Source organism: Salvelinus fontinalis, chromosome 7, assembly GCF_029448725.1.
Source record: "Salvelinus fontinalis isolate EN_2023a chromosome 7, ASM2944872v1, whole genome shotgun sequence".
Lineage (NCBI taxonomy): Eukaryota > Metazoa > Chordata > Actinopteri > Salmoniformes > Salmonidae > Salvelinus > Salvelinus fontinalis.
The window spans coordinates 13,372,468-13,397,371 of record NC_074671.1 but is presented as its reverse complement, the minus strand read 5'-3'; the positions used below and the strand labels follow the sequence as shown (position 1 = coordinate 13,397,371).

At 45.1% G+C, this 24,904-nt stretch overlaps 1 protein-coding gene across 2 annotated transcripts in view; it reads left to right on the top strand.

The window, feature by feature from the left end:
* The first annotated feature begins 1,349 nt into the window (after window positions 1-1,349).
* Window positions 1,350-24,904, top strand: part of LOC129858999 (aristaless-related homeobox protein-like) — a 43,899-nt gene continuing 20,344 nt past the window's right edge. For both annotated transcript variants that reach the window (XM_055928288.1, XM_055928289.1), the window contains exons 1-4: window positions 1,350-1,656; window positions 2,092-2,668; window positions 4,815-4,860; window positions 13,359-13,672. In XM_055928288.1, the coding sequence (XP_055784263.1) occupies window positions 1,470-1,656; window positions 2,092-2,668; window positions 4,815-4,860; window positions 13,359-13,672 (1,124 nt within the window). In that variant the 5' untranslated portion in view covers window positions 1,350-1,469. The remainder of the gene's footprint in view (window positions 1,657-2,091; window positions 2,669-4,814; window positions 4,861-13,358; window positions 13,673-24,904) is intronic.

Here is a 24,904-nt window from a genome sequence, read left to right as displayed (position 1 = left end):
AGAGGTATGGAAAAAGACTCACTGAAGTTTACAGAGGTATGGAAAAAGACTCGCTGAAGTTTACAGAGGTATGGAAAAAGACTCACTGAAGTTTACAGAGGTATGGAAAAAGACTCACTGAAGTTTACAGAGGTATGGAAAAAGACTCACTGAAGTTTACAGAGGTATGGAAAAAGACTCACTGAAGTTTACAGAGGTATGGAAAAAGACTCACTGAAGTTTACAGAGGTATGGAAAAAGGCTCACTGAAGTTTACAGAGGTATGGAAAAAGACTCACTGAAGTTTACAGAGGTATGGAAAAAGACTCACTGAAGTTTACAGAGGTATGGAAAAAGACTCACTGAAGTTTACAGAGGTATGGAAAAAGGCTCACTGAAGGTTACAGAGGTATGGAAAAAGGCTCACTGAAGTTTACAGAGGTATGGAAAAAGACTCACTGAAGTTTACAGAAGTATGGAAAAAGACTCACTGAAGTTTACAGAGGTATGGAAAAAGACTCACTGAAGTTTACAGAGGTATGGAAAAAGGCTCACTGAAGTTTACAGAGGTATGGAAAAAGACTCACTGAAGTTTACAGAGGTATGGAAAAAGACTCACTGAAGTTTACAGAGGTATGGAAAAAGACTCACTGAAGTTTACAGAGGTATGGAAAAAGACTCACTGAAGTTTACAGAGGTATGGAAAAAGGCTCACTGAAGTTTACAGAGGTATGGAAAAAGACTCACTGAAGTTTACAGAGGAATGGAAAAAGACTCACTGAAGTTTACAGAGGTATAGAAAAAGGCTTACAGTAAACTATGGACTAGATTTGACATTGCCAAACGGGTTCCACTTAACTGAAGGACTGAATTGTGATATGTGATTATTTAACTCAACAAGACAATACATATTTCAAAAGAAGATATGTACTATTATACATATTATTATTACACTAATATTAATATTATGATTATTATGACTATTGTTATTAATATTGTTATAAATATAATTATTATGATCATTATTAGCAGCCTATCATTAATTGCAGTTAAACCGTATGGGCCACACCAGACTATTATCCTTCTGAAATCCAAAAGGAAAATGAAATATGAGTTCAGTCCATGGGAGGAGGGTTTCATCGCGAGCTTTGCCCCCCCCCCCCCCCCCCCCCCCGCCCCGCCCCGTTTCTCCAAAATTACCTTAATATACAAAAATATATAAAGCTGCTCTTTCCCCTACAAATGAACCAATCAGGGACGCTATAGCACACGTCTATGTGAGCAAGCAGATAGCGGAGCTTGAGAGCCAGCAAACGGTGTCTTTAATTAAAGGTTGGGTAGGGAGAGAGAGAGAGAGAGAGAGAGTGAGAGAGAGGAACGATCTCGGAGCGACAGACAGAGAGAAGCGAGAGAGAGAGCGAGAGAGGTTGAGTAAGTGAGAAACACATTTATGCTACTTCCAAATAAGCGTTTCACTAAACGGATCAAAAATGACTAGTCAATTCGATGAAGATATCCACGACCGGGGAGACAGTAAGAGTAAACCGCCCACTCTGCTCTCCTCCTACTGCATCGACAGTATTCTGGGCCGACCGAGCCCCTGTAAAGTCAGGCTGATAGGGGCGCAAAGTTTGACAGCTCTACCCGGGAGACAGGAGGACGACAAGCAGACCGAAGGTAAGACAACCACCGCTAAACGTTCATGAAAACATGCATGGCTTTCCATCTGGGGAACGGTTTGCTACATGTTCCGGGAAAACGTTTTTGGTGTTGAATATAGGCAATACGGTGTGTGTCTATAACATGTTAATAAACCATCAACAGCATTCAGCTGACTGCCGAGTGGAAGTAAAAGTTAGCAAATAATGGTCCATCAGAACCGAAAGTGTCTGAGGTTGTGTGACTGTGTTGAAAATAGGATGTCACTTTTAAGCACTTTTTCAGAGACCAAAAGTTAACTTTATCATGAAAATGTAGACAGAAATAATACATGTTCAAGTCTATTCGAACATTATCAATGATGCCTTGTGCGAAGTTTTGCGTTGAACTATGCGCAGGCTTGTTGACACATGTCGCTTCAACCTATCCATACTTCTGTCACCCTCCCCGTAGGCTCAACTAAAGACCACCTATCAACAGACACAGACATGCACCTTCCACCAAAGCTGCGCCGTCTCTACGGACCAGGCGGGAAGTACCTGGACCACGGACGGGTTTTAGTTCACGACCTCGAGGAGAAATTGGATAGGGAAAGGCTTCTGGTGGACCAAGCCTGCGAGAGTCTCAAAATCAACCAGGCTCCACAGGTGAGCATCAGCCGGAGCAAGTCATACCGGGAGAACGCGTCCCTAAGCCGGGGAGAGGGAGGTCAGAGCCCCGCTGGTGTGCCGGAGGATGGACCCGGGCTGAGACTAGGGCTGATGAAGTTCGAGGACGCGGGGAAAGAAGAGGAGAGCTGTGGGGAGGCGATGGTTCTCTCCCCGAAGGACGAGGAGAGGGAGAGAATCCACGCCGGGGATGGAGACGTGAGGGACGGCGAAGACAGCGTGTGTCTGTCGGCAGGCAGTGACTCGGACGAAGGGATGCTAAAACGCAAGCAAAGGAGATACAGGACTACATTCACCAGCTATCAGCTGGAGGAGCTGGAGAAGGCTTTCCGGAAGACACACTACCCCGACGTCTTCACCAGGTACAGTCACAGTTCAATAGCTGTTTTGTGTTTTTGCCTACTCCGTTGTCATTGTCAAGCCAAACGTGTACGGCAAGAGAACAGTAACACACTGTCACCCAGGCTACAGCACAAAATCAATTATTCATATGAGACGTCATTTATTCAACGTACATACAACAATGTAGCCCAACCAAGTCTCATAGCATTTCGTTAAATACACGATTTGGATAGACGTTTCTATTTCACCTTAAAATGAATCGTGTAGGCTGCGCTGGTAGGCTAGATCAACAGCAAGTAGCAGTAGGCTGTTGTAATAATCATAACAATAACAATAATAATAATAATAGTAATAACGGAATAGTTAAAGTTGGTAAAAATAACATTGTTTTATCTTTACAGGGCCTGAGATACAAATACCAGAGGCAAACATATATCTCCGAAAATGGTGAAAGAATTTCACAAAGCTGGTGTATATTACATGTTTTACATATTTGCACGAATTGAGTGTGAGATTGGGTTGGACATGAGATCAATTCATGCATAGGCCTAGCCTGGAAGTTGTAATTTCTGATGCATATTTTAATCTAGATATGTCTGGGGTAACAACATTAAAACCCTTTATCATCATACCATTTATGTTATTATTATTATTGTATTTTTGTTTGTTTGTAGAAAACAGTAAATTGTTTATCCACTGATAATGTAAATCAGCCCGTCTATAATTTGACACTGGCGCATTGACAGGTATACGGTCTAGCCGAACCCGTGCCTTACATAAAGCCCAAAGTGGGAACACCAAACGTTTTGTCACATTTACCTCGTCTCTTTGTTATCGGCGATATGAAAATAAACTGATTGCAGCTCGATTTACCGTGTGCGTAATGCTGTTCTATTCAACGCAAATTACGTTTCTGGGCCTGTCCAAGCTCAAGGGTAATAACACGAACACACACACACACACACACACACACACACACACACACACACACACACACACACACACACACACACACACACACACACACACACACACACACACACACACACACACACACACACACACACACACACACACACACACACACACACACACACACACACACGAACGGTGATGCGCACCTCAACTCCGTTGTTTCCCTCCATTAGCCGGTGCAGGCTACGCATCTGGAGGCAAAACACATACAATTCGACGGCAGTCTACACAAATCCACCTGTTACTGACTTTCATGCAAAGGCAAAGGAGTTTTGTGAATGAAGCTTTCTGAAGAACTGTAAGTCACTGCTAGGGCTGGTCTAGATTAGTGTTTTTTTGTGGACATAAATGAGTTGGTGCTTTAAATGTATAGAGGTGAATTTCAAATATAAGTATTTTTTCAGCCAAACATGAAAGCCTAATATTGTTCTATAAAACAAATATATTTAGCTAACCCACGTGTTTAACATGTAGCTTTGAATATTTAGATTTGACATTTCTCTTATTATAATTGTATACTATTACAGAATGTAATATTACTATGCAGTAGTGAATTTACAACAAGATTCAGTATGTCAGTCAAAATGAATTCCCATCCATATATACCTCTCTCTCTCTATATATATATATATCAGACAAGCAGGTGGATTCTGTTAGCCAATCGCTTTCAGCAAGGTAAATCATCTATAGGACACATTTAAGATGGTGAATAGAACATATGCCGTTTTAAACAATGGAGTAATCGATTTAAAACATATTATTTAACACTGGCATCATGAAGTAAACAATACATAGGCTGTTGTTGATCCATGTTTTTCTATCTACGTGCGTTCATTATTTTTAAGGCGAAATTGTGGTAATCAATGTGTGCAGCCTATAGACTTTTCTTTCAGCCAAGCACTCGATGTCTTTGTAATAGTTTGGAGAGCATTATTTCCACCGACTCGACAGAAAACCCGTTGTATACGGGAGCCATTATGGCGAAGAAAAGGCAGATTACAATACAATCAACCCGACAATTTCTCTCAAACCTTCGCAGGGAAAATAGCACAAAGGACCTTCATTTCGCTGTGGGTTTTCCATGTCTGAAAAATAACTGTTTTCTTGTATTGTTACCAGTGAGGCTAGGACAGAAAAAAAAACAGCCTAGTTCTCGGTCACAAAAGGTAACCTATTTTCCTGCCTTTTCAGAGAGGAGCTTGCGATGCGGTTGGATCTGACCGAGGCGCGCGTGCAAGTAAGTGGCCTTTTAACGTTTTATTGCTGCAATTATGGCTGTCTGTCGCTTTCAACTAAAACGCCTTAACACTTACACATTTCAAATGGGTAATTTAAATATATAGGTTACCAAATTAGAAACGAATATAATGGCCAGTCCCACTTAGAATAAGATGTCATGAAATAATACCCGATTTATTATTAGGCAATTCTAGTTTATGTTATAATAATTAAAATAAAACAGCCAATGCATATTTATACAATGTAGGCCTATAGCATAATTTAAAAGCACATTCAGATTTACACACCTTCATAGACTATAGAATAATACTTTTACAAAGTCTATAATTATTTTTGTTTCCAATATGCTTACATTATTATTTATATATTTTTGTTGACATGATGCATACACCAGGCTACAATTCACACTTTTTTATACATTTATTTTACCTTTATTTAACTGGGCAAGTCAGTTAAGAACAAATTCTTATTTTCAATGATGGCCTAGGAACAGTGGGTTAACTGCCTTGTTCAGGGGCAGAACAACAGATTTGTACCTTGTCAGCTCTTGCAACAAGTCCAACGCTCCAACGCTCTAACCACTAGGCTACCTGCCTTACCAGACAGTAGCCGGAGAAAAGTCTTTATGAGAGTCTGAGTGATTTATTAACCTAAAATGTGTTAAATGACCCCAATCGCTGCGTAGCGAAGCTCCTTCCTGTTATTGGAAGTTATTACATGCGCCAAGGGACGTTTTAACGGCAATTAAGCGGATACGGACGATTCATAAAAGCGCACTTAGCGTGAGAGCAAACATGGGCTATTCTCAGGGAGAAAATGGTGTTTGAATTCCCATTGCCGGAATGAGATAGGGGAGAGGGAGAGTGACAGAGAGTGAGAGAGACTATTTGCACATCATTATAACACTGTATATACACATAATATGACATTTGAAATGTCTTTATTCTTTTGGAACTTTTTTGAATGTAATGTTAACTGTTAATTTTGTATTGTTTATTTCCCTTTTGTTTATTATCTATTTAATTTGCTTTGCCAATAAAGCACTTCAAATTTAATTGAAATTGAGAGAGAGGGAGAGAGAGAGAGAGAGAGAGAGAGAGAGAGAGAGAGAGAGAGAGAGAGAGAGAGAGAGAGAGAGAGAGCGAGAGAAAGGTATAAGAGGTGGAGAGGGAGTGAGGGAGGGGGAGATGGAGATAGAGAGAGACAGAGAAGGGCAGAAGGGTGGCTGGGATAATGCTATTTGATTTCCCATTTTGTGATTGCAATAGAGACTCATTGAACCGATGCTTTGCACTTGGAGCCAATGAGAGAGACCATTAAAGGTGTTTGCTCCCCCTTACTCCTCCCCCTTTTCTCTCCCCCTCCTATCTCATCGATCAATGAGGAGCGTGGCGTGCATATCTTAGCCCGGGGCTCATAACCAAAGAGACAGTTCAAACACGGCGATGCTCCGTCTGGGGTTATAGCCGGTATAAAACAACAGATGTCCCCTCGCAGAACTGTAGGTGAACAAGGCACTTAACGGGCGCATCGGGAGGTGATAAAAACTCATACATTCCCGAGGGGCCATGTAATCAGCACTCGGCGGTCCTGCTCTGTGAGATTGTGTGGCCTATATGTAATGCTAAACACTTTCAACGGGAATTGTGTGAGTGAGTGAGTGTGTGTGTGTGTGCAGGGCTAATATCGTTCACTTTCTCTTACTGTTGACATTTGTAGAGCTCCTGTCTCAAACTAGGAAAGGGGGGAGGGCGTGGGAAAGTTAAATATTCTTTGGAAATGACTTTTTCCACATTTTGAAGAATTTAATTTAAAGCGCATTAGTATAATTGCTATTGGACTCTGTTCAGCCGTTATTCTCCCCACCTTTTGTGAACACAATTCGTAATTACCGTGTGCCACACCGATCTCAGTCTCTCAGTTAGACTGCAGGGGGAACTGATTTTAATTAGTTAACTTTAAACGAACTGACCGAGAGGGCGCGCGGGTTTTAGTGCACTTGTAATTACCGCTGACTTTCCGCCTGTTTGTCACCTCATCAACTGGTAGATGGGATCTTCCGTTTACACAGGAACTTGCGCCGGATCTGGCTCAATGTGTCAGAGGGTTACCCTGGATTCCAAACGACTTTATGTCACCACGTACACGACATGGTCAAACGTATGAGGACAGGTGCTCGTTGAACATCTCATTCCCGAAATCATGCGCATTAATATGGAGTTGATATCGCCTTTGCTGCTATAACAGCCGCAACTTTTCTGGGAAGGCTTTCCACTACATGGAATATTGCTGCTGGGACTTTCTTCCATTCAGCCACAAGAGCATTAGTGAGGTTGTGCACTGATGCTGGGTGATTAGGCCTGGCTCGCAGTCCGTGTTCCAATTCATCCCAAAGGTGTTCGATGGGGTTGAGGTCAGGGCTCTGTGCATGCCAGTACAGTTCTCGAAAAATATCGACAAACTGGAAAGGCCCTTCCCCAAACTGTTGTCACAAAAGTTGGAAGCACAGAATCGTCTAGAATGTCATTGCATGCGGTAGCATTGAGATGTCCCTTCACTGGAACTAAGGGTCCCGAAAAGTTATTGTGCTGGGGTCGCTTTCAGAAGCAGTTTGAAACTCAGTAGTGAGTGTTGTAACTGAGGACAAACGATTTGTACTCGCTACTCGCTTCAGCACTCGGCGGTCCTGCTCTGTGAGTTTGTGAGGCCTATCACTTTGCGGCTTAGTCGTTGTTGCTCCTAGATGTTTCCATTTCTCAATAACAGAATTTACAGTTGACCGGGGAAGCTCTAGCAGGGCAGACATTTGACGAACTGACTTGTTGGAAAGGTGCCTGTCACGTTCCTGACCTATTTATGTTAGTTTGTTATGTGTGTTAGTTGGTCAGGACGTGAGGTTGGGTGGGCATTCTATGTTTTCTGTTTCTGTGTTGGTTTTGGGTTGCCTGGTATGGCTCTTAATTAGAGGCAGGTGTTTGGCGTTCCTCTAATTAAGAGTCATATTTAGGTAGGCGTTGTCACAGTGTTCGTTGTGGGTGATTGTCTTCCGTGTCTGTGTAATTGTTTGCACCATACGGGACTGTTTACGGTTTATTTGGTTTGTGTAGCCTATGTTTCCTATTCGTGCGTTCTTCTTGTTTTATGTAAGTTCGTCGTCTAGGTCTGTCTACACCGTTTGTTGTTTTGTTAGTTTAGTCAAGTTCGTGTTTTCTTTAATAAATGATGTGTTCAAACTCCACTGCGCCTTGGTTCGATCACTACTCCTCCTTTTCGGTAGAAGAGGAGGAGGACCGCCGTTACAGAATCACCCACCAATCCAGAGCCAAGCAGCGGAGTAAATGGAGTAAGGGACAGGAAAAGAAGGAGGAATGGACTTGGGACGATATATTGGACGGGAAAGGTTGCTACACATGGGAGGAGATCCTGGCTGGTAGGGATCGCCTCCCATGGGAACAGCTGGAGGCACTGAGGAGAGCAGAGGCTACCGGAGAGAGGAACCGGAGTTATGAGGGAACGCGTCTGGCACGGAAGCCCAAAAAGCCCGTGAGTAACACCCAAAAATTTCTTGGGGGGGGGCTAAGAGGTAGTGGGCCAAGGGCAGGTAGGAGACCTGCGCCCACTTCCCAGGCTTACCGTGGAGAGCGGGAGTACGGGCAGGCACCGTGTTACGCAGTAGAGCGCACGGTGTCTCCTGTACGAGTGCATAGCCCAGTGCGGGTTATTCCACCTCCCCGCACTGGTAGGGCTAGATTGGGTATTGAGTCAGGTGTCATGAGGCCGGCTCAACGCGTCTGGTCTCCAGTGCGTATCCTCGGGCCGGCATACATGGCACCTGCCTTACGCATGGTTTCCCCGGTTCGCCTACATAGGCCGGTGCGGGTTATTCCACCTCCCCGCACTGGTTGGGCGACCGGGAGCATTCAACCACGTAAGGTTGGGCAGGCTCAATGCTCAAGAGTGCCAGTACGCCTCCACCTCCCCGCCCTAGCCTAGTACCTACAGTGCCTACACTACGCACTAGGCTACCAGTGCGTCTCTTGAGCCCAGTTCCTCCTCCACGCACTCTCCCTGTAGTGCGTGTATCCAGTTCGGTGCCTCCAGTTCCGGCACCACGCACTAAGCCTCCTGTGCGTCTCCAGAGCCCTGTACACACTGTTTCGTCTCCCCCTACTAATCCTGATGTGCTTGTCCTCAGCCCGGTGTCACCAGTGCCGGTACCACGCACCAGGTATAGAGTGGGCTTTGAGAGTACAGTGTGCCCTGTCCTTGCTCCCCGCACTAGTATGAAGGTGCGTGTCCTTAGCCCGGTGCCTCCAGTTCCGGCACCACGCACCAGGTCTACAGTGCGCCTTATCCGGCCAGAGCCATCCGTCTCACCAGCGCCATCTGAGCCATCCGTCTCCCCAGCGCCATCTGAGCCATCCGTCTCCCCAGCGCCATCTGAGCCATCCGTCTCCCCAGCGCCGTCTGAGCCATCCGTCTGCCATGAGCCTGCAAAGCCGCCCGTCTGCCATGAGCCTGCAAAGCCGCCCGTCTGCCATGAGCCTGCAGAGCCGCCCGTCTGCCATGAGCCTGCAGAGCCGCCCGTCTGCCATGAGCCTACAGAGCCGCCCGCCAGACAGGATCTGCCAGAGCCGCCCGTCAGACAGGATCTGCCAGAGCCGCCCGTCAGACAGGATCTGCCAGAGCCGCCCGTCAGACAGGATCTGCCAGAGCCGCCAACTAGACAGGATCTGCCAGAGCCGCCAACTAGACAGGATCTGCCAGAGCCGCCAACTAGACAGGATCTGCCAGAGCCGCCAACTAGACAGGATCTGCCAGAGCCGCCAACTAGACAGGATCTGCCAGAACCGCCAACCAGACAGGATCTGCCAGAGCCGCCAACCAGACAGGATCTGCCAGAGCCGCCAACCAGACAGGATCTGCCAGAGCCGCCAGCCTGCCATGAGCGTCGAGAGCCGCCAGCCTGCCATGAGCGTCGAGAGCCGCCAGCCTGCCATGAGCGTCGAGAGCCGTCAGCCTGCCATGAGCGTCGAGAGCCGTCAGCCTGCCATGAGCGTCGAGGGCCGTCAGCCTGCCATGAGCGTCGAGAGCCGTCAGCCTGCCATGAGCGTCGAGAGCCGTCAGCCTGCCATGAGCGTCCAGATTCGTCAGTCAGCCAGGAGCTGCCCTTCAGCCAGAAATGGCTATATACCCAGAACTGCCCCTCAGTCCAGAGCTGTCTCTCTGTCCGGAGCTGCCTTTCAGTCCGGAGTTGCCCCTCTATTATGATCTCCCTCTCTATCTTGATCTACCTCTTTATTCTTATCTATCCCTCTGTCTTGATTTATTCCTCTGTCCCGGTGCTGTCCCTGTCATGGATGTTACAAAGAGGATTTTGTGGGATATGGGTGGACATTTTTAGCGGTAGATGGAGGTTGGGATTGACTATGGTGGGGTGGGGACCTCGCCCGGAGCCTGAGCCACCACCGTGGTTAGATGCCCACCCAGACCCTCCCCTAGACTTTGTGCTGGTGCGCCCGGAGTTCGCACCTTATGGGGGGGGGTTATGTCACGTTCCTGACCTATTTATGTTAGTTTGTTATGTGTGTTAGTTGGTCAGGACGTGAGGTTGGGTGGGCATTCTATGTTTTCTGTTTCTGTATTGGTTTTGGGTTGCCTGGTATGGCTCTTAATTAGAGGCAGGTGTTTGGCGTTCCTCTAATTAAGAGTCATATTTAGGTAGGCGTTGTCACAGTGTTCGTTGTGGGTGATTGTCTTCCGTGTCTGTGTAATTGTTTGCACCATACGGGACTGTTTACGGTTTATTTGGTTTGTATAGCCTATGTTTCCTATTCGTGCGTTCTTCTTGTTTTATGTAAGTTCGTCGTCTAGGTCTGTCTACACCGTTTGTTGTTTTGTTAGTTTAGTCAAGTTCGTGTTTTCTTTAATAAATGATGTGTTCAAACTCCACTGCGCCTTGGTTCGATCACTACTCCTCCTTTTCGGTAGAAGAGGAGGAGGACCGCCGTTACAGTGCCATCCTATGACGGTGCCACGTTAAAGTCACTGAGATATTCAGTCCGGGCCATTCTACTGCCAATGTATGTCTATGGAGATTGCGTGGCTGTGTCCTTGATTTTATACACCTGTCGACAACGCGTGTGGCTGAAACAGTCAAATCCCCTAATTTGAAGGGGGGTCCACATACTTTTGTATATATAGTGTATCTTCTTGAAGCGGCTGTGAAGTGGAAAAATATTTTCAGCAGCTGCTGGGTAGGTATACCTTGACTTGTTTATAAGTATCTTTATTGCTTGCCAACATTGAATTACTGCATGTTTTAGAAGCTAACCTAGCTAACCTGCATGTTTTAGAAGCTAACCTGCATGTTTTAGAAGCTAACCTGCATGTTTTAGAAGCTAACCTGCATGTTTTAGAAGCTAACCTGCATGTTTTAGAAGCTAACCTAGCTAACCTGCATGTTTTAGAAGCTAACCTGCATGTTTTAGAAGCTAACCTGCATGTTTTAGAAGCTAACCTGCATGTTTTAGAAGCTAACCTAGCTAACCTGCATGTTTTAGAAGCTAACCTGCATGTTTTAGAAGCTAACCTGCATGTTTTAGAAGCTAACCTGCATGTTTTAGAAGCTAACCTGCATGTTTTAGAAGCTAACCTAGCTAACCTGCATGTTTTAGAAGCTAACCTGCATGTTTTAGAAGCTAACCTGCATGTTTTAGAAGCTAACCTGCATGTTTTAGAAGCTAACCTGCATGTTTTAGAAGCTAACCTGCATGTTTTAGAAGCTAACCTGCATGTTTTAGAAGCTAACCTAGCTAACCTGCATGTTTTAGAAGCTAACCTGCATGTTTTAGAAGCTAACCTGCATGTTTTAGAAGCTAACCTAGCTAACCTGCATGTTTTAGAAGCTAACCTGCATGTTTTAGAAGCTAACCTGCATGTTTTAGAAGCTAACCTAGCTAACCTGCATGTTTTAGAAGCTAACCTGCATGTTTTAGAAGCTAACCTGCATGTTTTAGAAGCTAACCTAGCTAACCTGCATGTTTTAGAAGCTAACCTGCATGTTTTAGAAGCTAACCTGCATGTTTTAGAAGCTAACCTAGCTAACCTGCATGTTTTAGAAGCTAACCTAGCTAACCTGCATGTTTTAGAAGCTAACCTGCATGTTTTAGAAGCTAACCTGCATGTTTTAGAAGCTAACCTGCATGTTTTAGAAGCTAACCTAGCTAACCTGCATGTTTTAGAAGCTAGCCATTTTGGTCTGCTCTAAATTGCTCGTAAATGTCTTGGGTTGAGGTCTGGGGACTGACCAGGTCACTCAAGTAAACTGAACTCGCTGTCCTGATCCAGGCAATGTTTTTCCACTCCTCAATTGTCCAGTGTTGGTGATCGTGTGCCCACTGGAGCCGCTTCTTCTTGTTTTTAGCTGATAGAAGTGGAACCCGGTGTGGGCGTCTACTGCATCCATGACTAGGATTGACAAGCTGTGTATTCCGTGATGCCGTTCTGCTCACCACTGTTGTACTGTGCCGTAATTTGTCTGTTTGAAGCCCGCCTGTTAGCTTGCACCATTCTTGCTGTTTTACTTCGACCTCTCTCATCAACGTGCTGTTCTCGCCCACAGGCCTGCCGCTGACTGGATGTTTTTTGTTTGTCGCACCATTCTCAGTAAACCCTAGACACTGTGGTGCGTGAAAGCCCAGGAAGCTGTACGTTTCTGAGATACTGGATCCAGCGCGCCTGGCAACGACGATCATAACACGCCCAAAGTCGCTTAGGTCACTCGTTTTGCCCATTCTAATGTTCAATGAAACAGTAACTGAATGCCTCGATACCTGTCTGTCTGCTTAAAATAACAAGACACAGCCAAGTGACTAACTGTCTGTCGGAGCGACCCATTCTAGTGAACAGGGTGGTGTACCTAATAAATACAAACACAAATATCCAATAATCTGCACGGTGAGTGTCACGCCCTGACCTTAGAGATCCTTTTTATGTCTCTATGTTGGTTTGGTCAGGGTGTGAGTTGGCGTGGGTATTCTATGTTCTATTATTTGTATTTCTATGTTTTGGCCGGGTAGGGTTCTCAATCAGGGACAGCTGTCTATCGTTGTCTCTGATTGAGAACCATACTTAGGTAGCCCTTTTCCCACCTGTCTTGGTGTGAAGTTGACGTTGTTTATGGCACATAGCCTTCAGCTTCACGGTTTGTCTTGTAGTGTTTATTGTTTTTGTCGGCGTCATAATAAATAAAGAAAATGTACGCTCACCACACTGCGTCTTGGTCCTCTTCTTTCAACAGCCGTGACAGTGAGTGTATGTTACAGCATCAAGCTGGCAACTCTGGTGCCGGTATAATGCTGTACATTAACAGGGAAAAGTTTTACAGAGTATTCTATGCTCTTCACTTAATCTACAGAAACTAAACCTACATAATTACATGGAGCCTATATGTTCTAGCTAACCTGTGAACTCACTCCCACTCTCTTTCCACAGGTGTGGTTTCAGAATCGTCGTGCTAAGTGGCGTAAGCGTGAGAAGGCAGGTGTCCAGACACACCCCTCTGGCATCCCTTTCCCCGGCCACCTTTCTGCCACGCACCCCCTCAGCCACTACCTGGATGGGGGTCCCTTCTCCACACACCACCACCCTGCCCTGGAGTCTGCCTGGACCGCCGCATTTCCTGGTCTAGCTCCTCACCATAGCAACCACTCGGCCCAGCACCAAGGGACACCGCTGGGCCTTGGAACATTCCTGGGTGCAGCTGCCATGTTCCGTCACCCCACCTTCATCGGGCCCACCTTCGGCAGGTGAGATAATAGGTACCTCTACCTACGTAACCCTGTATACCCATAGATATAGACAGAGGACTCTAGAGATCAAAAACCAATAATAGCATGGGCAGCGTCATTGAGGATTTTAACAGTTTACAACAATAATAATTGGGTGGGGCTTCCTATTGGTTAAGGAAGGATCACATCATTCCATCCAGGTCAACAGGAGGAATCAGCCAATGAGTTATATTCTACCTATAACACCACCTCAAACCTGTACTGTCCTCTATAACACAACCTCACACCTGTACTGTCCTCTACCTATAATACCACCTCACACCTGTACTGTCCTCTACCTATAATACCACCTCACACCTGTACTGTCCTCTACCAATAATACCACCTCACACCTGTACTGTCCTCTACCTATAACACCACCTCACACCTGTACTGTCCTCTACCTATAATACCACCTCACACCTGTACTGTCCTCTACCAATAATACCACCTCACACCTGTACTGTCCTCTACCTATAATACCACCTCACACCTGTACTGTCCTCTATAACACCACCTCACACCTGTACTGTCCTCTACCTATAATACCACCTCACACCTGTACTGTCCTCTACCAATAATACCACCTCACACCTGTACTGTCCTCTAACTATAATACCACCTCACACCTGTACTGTCCTTTACCAATAATACCACCTCACACCTGTACTGTCCTCTACCTATAATACCACCTCACACCTGTACTGTCCTCTATAATACCACCTCACACCTGTACTGTCCTCTATAACACCACCTCACACCTGTACTGTCCTCTACCTATAATACCACCTCACACCTGTACTGTCCTCTACCTATAATACCACCTCACACCTGTACTGTCCTCTACCTATAATACCACCTCACACCTGTACTGTCCTCTACCTATAATACCACCTCACACCTGTACTGTCCTCTACCTATAACACCACCTCACACCTGTACTGTCCTCTACCTATAATACCACCTCACACCTGTACTGTCCTCTATAATACCACCTCACACATGTCCTGTCCTCTACCTATAATACCACCTCACACATGTACTGTCCTCTATAACACCACCTCACACCTGTACTGTCCTCTATAACACCACCTCACACCTGTACTGTCCTCTACCTATAATACCACCTCACACCTGTACTGTCCTCTACCTATAATACCACCTCACACCTGTACTGTCCTCTATAACACCACCTCACACATGTCCTGTCCTCTACCTTTAAAACCACCTCACACCTGTACTGTCCTCTATAATACCACCTCACACATGTACTGTCCTCTATAACACCACCTCACACCTGTACTGTCCTCTATAACACCACCTCACACCTGTACTGTCCTCTATAATACCACCTCACACCTGTACTGTCCTCTATAATACCACCTCACACCTGTACTGTCCTCTATAACACCACCTCACACCTGTACTGTCCTCTATAACACCACCTCACACCTGTACTGTCCTCTACCTATAATTCCACCTCACACCTGTACTGTCCTCTATAACACCACCTCACACCTGTACTGTCCTCTATAACACCACCTCACACCTGTACTGTCCTCTATAACACCACCTCACACCTGTACTGTCCTCTACCTATAAAACCACCTCACACCTGTACTGTCCTCTACCTATAACACCACCTCACACCTGTACTGTCCTCTACCTATAATACCACCTCACACCTGTACTGTCCTCTACCTATAATACCACCTCAAACCTGTACTGTCCTCTATAACACCACCTCACACCTGTACTGTCCTCTACCTATAATACCACCCCAAACCTGTACTGTCCTCTACCTTTAAAACCACCTCACACCTGTACAGTTCTCTACCGATAATTATACCTCACACCTGTACTGTCCTCTACCTATAATACTACCTCACACCTGTACTGTCCTCTACCTATAATACTACCTCACACCTGTACTGTCCTCTACCTATAAAACCACCTCACACCTGTACCGTCCTCTACCTATAATACATCCTCACACCTGTGCTGTCCTCTACCTGTAACACCACCTCACACCTGTACTGTCCTATACCTATAATACAAGATCACACCTGTACTGTCCTCTATAACACCACCTCACACCTGTATTGTCCTCCACCTATAAAACCACCTCACACCTGTACAGTCCTCTACCTATAATACCACCTCACACCTGTATTGTCCTCCACCTATAATACCAACTCACACCTGTATTGCCCTCTAACTATAATTGTACCTCACACCTATACTGTCCTCTATAACACCAACTCACACCTGTACTGTCCTCTATAATACCACCTCACAGCTGTACTGTCCTCTACCTATAATACCACCTCACACCTGTACTGTCCTCTACCTATAACACCACCTCACACCTGTACTGTCCTCTACCTATAATACCACCTCACACCTATACTGTCCTCTACCTATAATACCACCTCACACCTGTATTGTCCTCTACCTATAATACCACCACACACCTTTATTGTCCTCTACCTAAAAAACCACCTCACACCTGTACTGTCCTCTATAACAAGACCTCACACATGTACTGTCTTCTTTAACAACACCTCACAACCTAAACTGTCCTCTACCTAAAATACCATCTCACACCTGTACTGTCCTCTACCTATAACACCCGCTCACACCTGTACTGTCCTCTTTAAAACCACCTCACACCTGTACTGTCCTCAACAATACTACCTCACACCTGTACTGTCCTCTATAACAAGACCTCACACATGTACTGTCTTCTTTAAAAACACCTCACAACCTAAACTGTCCTCTACCTAAAATACCATCTCACACCTGTACTGTCCTCTACCTATAACACCACCTCACACCTGTACTGTCCTCTTTAAAACCACATCACACCTGTACTGTCCTCAACAATACTACCTCACACCTGTACTGTCCTCTATAACACCACCTCACACCTGTTCTGTCCTCTATAACACCACCTCACACCTGTACTGTCCTCTACCTATAATTCCACCTCACACCTGTACTGTCCTCTATAACACCACCTCACACCTGTACTGTCCTCTATAACACCACCTCACACCTGTACTGTCCTCTATAACACCACCTCACACCTGTACTGTCCTCTATAACACCACCTCACACCTGTACTGTCCTCTCTAACACCACCTCACACCTGTACTGTCCTCTATAATACCACCTCACACATGTCCTGTCCTCTACCTATAAAACCACCTCACACCTGTACAGTTCTCTACCGATAATACTACCTCACACCTGTACAGTTCTCTCCCTATAAAACCACCTCACACCTGTACTGTCCTCTACCTATAAAACCACCTCACACCTGTACTGTCCTCTACGTATAATACCACCTCACACCTGTACTGTCCTCTACCTATAAAACCACCTCACACCTGTACTGTCCTCTACCTATAACACCACCTCACACCTGTACTGTCCTCTACCTATAATACCACCTCACACCTGTACTGTCCTCTACCTATAATACCACCTCAAACCTGTACTGTCCTCTATAACACCACCTCACACCTGTACTGTCCTCTACCTATAATACCACCCCAAACCTGTACTGTCCTCTACCTATAATACCACCTCACACATGTACTGTCCTCTACCTTTAAAACCACCTCACACCTGTACAGTTCTCTACCGATAATTATACCTCACACCTGTACTGTCCTCTACCTATAAAACCACCTCACACCTGTACCGTCCTCTACCTATAATACATCCTCACACCTGTGCTGTCCTCTACCTGTAACACCACCTCACACCTGTACTGTCCTATACCTATAATACAAGATCACACCTGTACTGTCCTCCACCTATAATACCAACTCACACCTGTATTGCCCTCTAACTATAATTGTACCTCACACCTGTACTGTCCTCTATAATACCACCTCACACCAGTACTGTCCTCTACCTATAATACCACCTCACACCTGTACTGTCCTCTACCTATAATACCACCTCACACCTGTATTGTCCTCTACCTATAATACCACCACACACCTTTAATGACCTCTACCTAAAAAACCACCTCACACCTGTACTGTCCTCTATAACAAGACCTCACACATGTACTGTCTTCTTTAACAACACCTCACAACCTAAACTGTCCTCTACCTAAAATACCATCTCACACCTGTACTGTCCTCTACCTATAACACCACCTCACACCTGTACTGTCCTCTTTAAAACCACATCACACCTGTACTGTCCTCAACAATACTACCTCACACCTGTACTGTCCTCTGTATCACCACCTCACACCTGTACTGTCCTCTATAACACCACCTCACACCTGTTCTGTCCTCTACCTATAACACCACCTCACACCTGTACTGTCCTCTATAATACCACCTCACACCTGTACTGTCCTCTATAACACCACCTCACACATGTACTGTCCTCTACCTATAACACCACCTTACACCTGTACTGTCCTCTATAACACCACCTCACACATGTACTGTCCTCTACCTATAATACCACCTCACACTTGTACTGTCCTCTATAATACCACCTCACACCTGTACTGTCCTCTACCTATAATACCACCTCACACCTGTACTGTCCTCTATAACACCACCTCACACATGTACTGTCCTCTACCTATAATACCACCTCACACTTGTACTGTCCTCTATAATACCACCTCACACCTGTACTGTCCTCTACCTATAATACCACCTCACACCTGTACTGTCCTCCACCTATAATACCAACTCACACCTGTATTGCCCTCTAACTATAATTGTACCTCACACCTGTACTGTCCTCTATAATACCACCTCACACCTGTACTGTCCTCTACCTATAACACCACCTCACACCTGTACTGTCCTCTACCTATAATACCACCTTACACCTGTACTGTCCTCTACCTATGATACCACCTCACACCTGTACTGTCCTCTACCTATGATACCACCTCACACCTGTACTGTCCTCTACCTATAATACCACCTTACACCTGTACTGTCCTCTACCTATGATACCACCTCACACCTGTACTGTCCTCTACCTATAATACCACCTTACACCTGTACTGTCCTCTACCTATGATACCACCTCACACCTGTACTGTCCTATACCTATGATACCACCTCACAACTGTACTGTCCTCTATAACACCACCTCACACCTGTACTGTCCTCTACCTGTAACACCACCTCACACCTGTACTGTCCTCTACCTATAATACCACCTCACACCTGTACTGTCCTCTATAACACCACCTCACACCTGTACTGTCCTCGAAAATTTTACCTCACACCTGTACTGTTCTCTACCTATAATACCACCTCACACCTGTACTGTCCTCATTAACACCACCTCACACCTGTACTGTCCTCGAAAATTCTACCTCACACCTGTACTGTCCTCTACCTATAACACCACCTCACACCTGTACTGTCCTCTACCTATAACACCACCTTACACCTGTACGGTCCTCTATAATACCACCTCACACCTGTACTGTCCTCTATAACACCACCTCACACCTCTACTGTCCTCTACCTATAATACCACCTTACACCTGTACTGTCCTCTACCTATAATACCACCTCACACCTGTACTGTCCTCTATAACACCACCTCACACCTGTACTGTCCTCGAAAATTCTACCTCACACCTGTACTGTTCTCTACCTATAATACCACCTCACACCTGTACTGTCCTCTTTAACACCACCTCACACCTTTACTGTCCTCGAAAATTCTACCTCACACCTGTACTGTCCTCCACCTATAATACCACCTCACAACTGTACTGTCATCTATAATACCACCTCACACCTGTACTGTCCTCTACCTATAACAACACCTCACACCTGTACTGTCCTCCACCTATAATACCACCTCACAACTGTACTGTCATCTATAATACCACCTCACACCTGTACTGTCCTCTACCTATAACAACACCTCACACCTGTACTGTCCTCCACCTATAATACCACCTCACAACTGTACTGTCATCTATAATACCACCTCACACCTGTACTGTCCTCTAACTATAACAACACCTCACACCTGTACTGTCCTCCACCTATAATACCACCTCACAACTGTACTGTCATCTATAACAACACCTCACACCTGTACTGTCCTCCACCTATAATACCACCTCACAACTGTACTGTCATCTATAACACCACCTCACACCTGTACTGTCCTCTACCTATAATACCACCTCACACCTGTACTGTCCTCTACCTATAATACCACCTCACAACTGTACTGTCATCTATAACACCACCTCACACCTGTACTGTCCTCTACCTATAATACCACCTCACACCTGTACTGTCCTCTACCTATAATACCACCTCACAACTGTACTGTCATCTATAACACCACCTCACACCTGTACTGTCCTCTACCTATAATACCACCTCACAACTGTACTGTCATCTATAACACCACCTCACACCTGTACTGTCCTCTACCTATAATACCACCTCACACCTGTACTGTCCTCTACCTATAATACCACCTCACAACTGTACTGTCATCTATAACACCACCTCACACCTGTACTGTCCTCTACCTATAACACCACCTCACACCTGTACTGTCCTCTACCTATAATACCACCTCACACCTGTACTGTCCTCCACCTATAACACCACCTCACACCTGTACTGTCCTCTACCTATAATACCACCTCACAACTGTACTGTCATCTATAACACCACCTCACACCTGTACTGTCCTCTACCTATAATACCACCTCACACCTGTACTGTCCTCCACCTATAATACCACCTCACACCTGTACTGTCCTCTATAATACCATCTCACACCTGTACTGTCCTCCACCTATAAAACCACCTCACACCTGTACTGTCCTCTACCTATAATACCACCTCACACCTGTACTGTCCTCCACCTATAATACCACCTCACACCTGTACTGTCCTCTATAATACCACCTCACACCTGTACTGTCCTCCACCTATAATACCACCTCACACCTGTACTGTCCTCTATAATACCACCTCACACCTGTACTGTCCTCTACCTATAATACCACCTCATAACCTATCTGGTCTTTAACTATAATACCAACTCTATAATACCAACTCTAATAACTATAATACCAACTCTATAATACCACCTCAAACCTGTACTGTCATCTATAATACCACCTCACACCTGTGCTGTCCTCTATAATACAACCTCACACCTGTGCTGTCCTCTATCTATATTACAACAGCACACCTGTACCGTCTCTATAACACCACCTCACACCTGTACTGTCCTCTACCTATAATTTCACCTCACACCTGTACTGTCCTCTATCTATATTACAACAGCACACCTGCACCGTCTCTATAATACCTCCTCACACCTGTACTGTCCTCTTAAAAACCACCTCACAGCTGTACTATCCTCTACCTATAATAACACCTCACACCTGTACTGTCATCTATAACACCACCTCACACCTGCACTGTCCTCTATAACACCACCTCACACCTGAACTGTCCTTTATAATACCACCTCACACTTGTACTGTCCTCTACCTGTAATACCACCTCACAGCTGTACTGTCCTCTACCTATAATACCAACTCACACCTGTACTGTCCTCTTTAAAACCACCTCACACCTGTACTGTCATCTATAACACCACCTCACACCTGTACTGTCCTCTACCTATAATTTCACCTCACACCTGTACTGTCCTCTATCTATATTACAACAGCACACCTGCACCGTCTCTATAATACCTCCTCACACCTGTACTGTCCTCTTAAAAACCACCTCACAGCTGTACTATCCTCTACCTATAATAACACCTCACACCTGTACTGTCATCTATAACACCACCTCACACCTGCACTGTCCTCTATAACACCACCTCACACCTGAACTGTCCTTTATAATACCACCTCACACTTGTACTGTCCTCTACCTGTAATACCACCTCACAGCTGTACTGTCCTCTACCTATAATACCACCTCAAACCTGTACTGTCATCTATAACACCATCTCAAACCTGCACTGGCCTCTACAACACCAACTCACACCTGCACTGGCCTCTATAACACCACCTCACACCTGCACTGGCCTCTATAACACCACCTCACACCTGTACTGTCCTCTATAACACCACCTCACACCTATACTGTCCTTTACCTATAATACCACCTCACACCTGAACTGTCGTCTATAACACCACCTCACACGTGTAATGTCCTCTATAACACCACCTCACACCTATACTGTCCTCTACCTATAATACCACCTCACACCTGTATTGTCCTCTTTAACACCACCTCACACCTGTACTATCCTCTACCTATAACAACACCTCACACCTGTACTGTCATCTTTAACAACACCTCACACCTGTACTGTCCTCTACCTATAATACCACCTCACACCTGTACTTTCATCTTTAACACCACCTCACACCTTTATTGTCCTAAACCTATAATACCACCTCACACCTGTCTGGTCTTTACCTATAATACCACCTCACACCTGTGCTGTCCTCATTAACACCACCTCACATCTGTACTGTCCTCTACCTATAATACCAGCTCACACATGTACTGCCCTCTACCTAAAATACCACCTCACACCTGTAATGTAATCGATAACACCTTTTCAAACCTGTACTGTCCTCTATAATACCACCTCACACCTGTCTGGTCTTTACCTATAATACCACCTCACACCTGTACTGTCCTCTATAACAACACCTCAGACCTGTACTGTCCTCTACCTATAATACCACCTCACACCTTTACTGTCCTTTACCTATAATACCAGCTCACACCTGTACTGTCCTCTATAATACCACCTCAAACCTGTACTGTCCTCTATAATACCACCTCATAACCTATCTGGTCTTTAACTATAATACCAACTCACACCTGTACTGTCCTCTATAATACCACCTCACACCTGTAATGTAATCGATAACACCTTTTCAAACCTGTACTGTCCTCTACCTATAACACCACCTCAAATCTGTACTGTCCTCTACCTAAAATACCACCTCACACCTGTAATGTAATCGATAACACCTTTTCAAGCCTGTACTGTCTTCTACCTATAACACCACCTCACACCTGTACTGTCCTCTATAATACCACCTCACACTTGTACTGTCCTCTACCTATAATACCACCTCACACCTGTACTGTCCTCTACCTGTAATACCACCTCAAACCTGTACTGTCCTCTATAACACCACCTCACACCTGTACTGTCCTCTACCTATAATACAACCCCAAACCTGTACTGTCCTCTATAATACCACCTCACACCTGTACTGTCCTCTATAATACCACCTCAAACCTGTACTGTCCTCTAAAATAAAACCTCACATCTGTACTGTCCTATACCTATAATACCACCTCATAACCTATCTGGTCTTTAACTATAATACCAACTCTATAATACCAACTCTAATAACTATAATACCAACTCTATAATACCACCTCAAACCTGTACTGTCATCTATAATACCACCTCACACCTGTGCTGTCCTCTATAATACAACCTCACACCTGTGCTGTCCTCTATCTATATTACAACAGCACACCTGTACCGTCTCTATAACACCACCTCACACCTGTACTGTCCTCTACCTATAATTTCACCTCACACCTGTACTCTCCTCTATCTATATTACAACAGCACACCTGTACCGTCTCTATAATACCTCCTCACACCTGTACTGTCCTCTTAAAAACCACCTCACAGCTGTACTATCCTCTACCTATAATAACACCTCACACCTGTACTGTCATCTATAACACCACCTCACACCTGCACTGTCCTCTTTAACACCACCTCACACCTGAACTGTCCTTTATAATACCACCTCACACCTGTACTGTCCTCTATAACACCACCTCACACCTGCACTGGCCTCTATAACACCACCTCACACCTGTACTGTCCTCTATAACACCACCTCACACCTATACTGTCCTCTACCTGTAATACCACCTCACAGCTGTACTGTCCTCTACCTATAATACCAACTCACACCTGTACTGTCCTCTTTAAAACCACCTCACACCTGTACTGTCATCTATAACACCACCTCACACCTGTACTGTCCTCTACCTATAATACCACCTCAAACCTGTACTGTCATCTATAACACCATCTCAAACCTGCACTGGCCTCTATAACACCAACTCACACCTGCACTGGCCTCTATAACACCACCTCACACCTGTACTGTCCTCTATAACACCACCTCACACCTGCACTGGCCTCTATAACACCACCTCACACCTGTACTGTCCTCTATAACACCACCTCACACCTATACTGTCCTCTACCTATAATACCACCTCACACCTGCACTGTCATCTACCTATAAAACCACCTCACACCTGTATTGTCCTCTTTAACACCACCTCACACCTGTACTGCCCTCTACCTATAACAACACCTCACACCTGTACTGTCATCTTTAACAACACCTCACACCTGTACTGTCCTCTACCTATAATACCACCTCACACCTGTACTTTCATCTTTAACACCACCTCACACCTTTATTGTCCTAAACCTATAATACCACCTCACACCTGTCTGGTCTTTACCTATAATACCACTTCACATCTGTACTGTCCTCTATAATACCACCTCACACCTGTACTGTCCTATATAATACCACTTCACACCTGTAATGTAATCGATAACACCTTTTCAAACCTGTACTGTCCTCTATAATACCACCTCACACTTGTACTGTCCTCTACCTATAATACCACCTCACACCTGTACTGTCCTCTACCTAAAATACCACCTCACAACTGTACTGTCCTCTATAACAACACCTCAGACCTGTACTGTCCTCTACCTATAATACCACCTCACACCTTTACTGTCCTTTACCTATAATACCAGCTCTCACCTGTACTGTCCTCTATAATACCACCTCAAACCTGTACTGTCCTCTATAATAAAACCTCACATCTGTACTGTCCTATACCTATAATACCACCTCATAACCTATCTGGTCTTTAACTATAATACCACCTCACAACTGAACTGTCCTCTATAATACCACCTCATAACCTATCTGGTCTTTAACTATAATACCACCTCACAACTGAACTGTCCTCTATAATACCACCTAATAACCTATCTGGTCTTTAACTATAATACCAACTCACACCTGTACTGTCCTCTATAATACCACCTCAACCTGTAATGTAATCG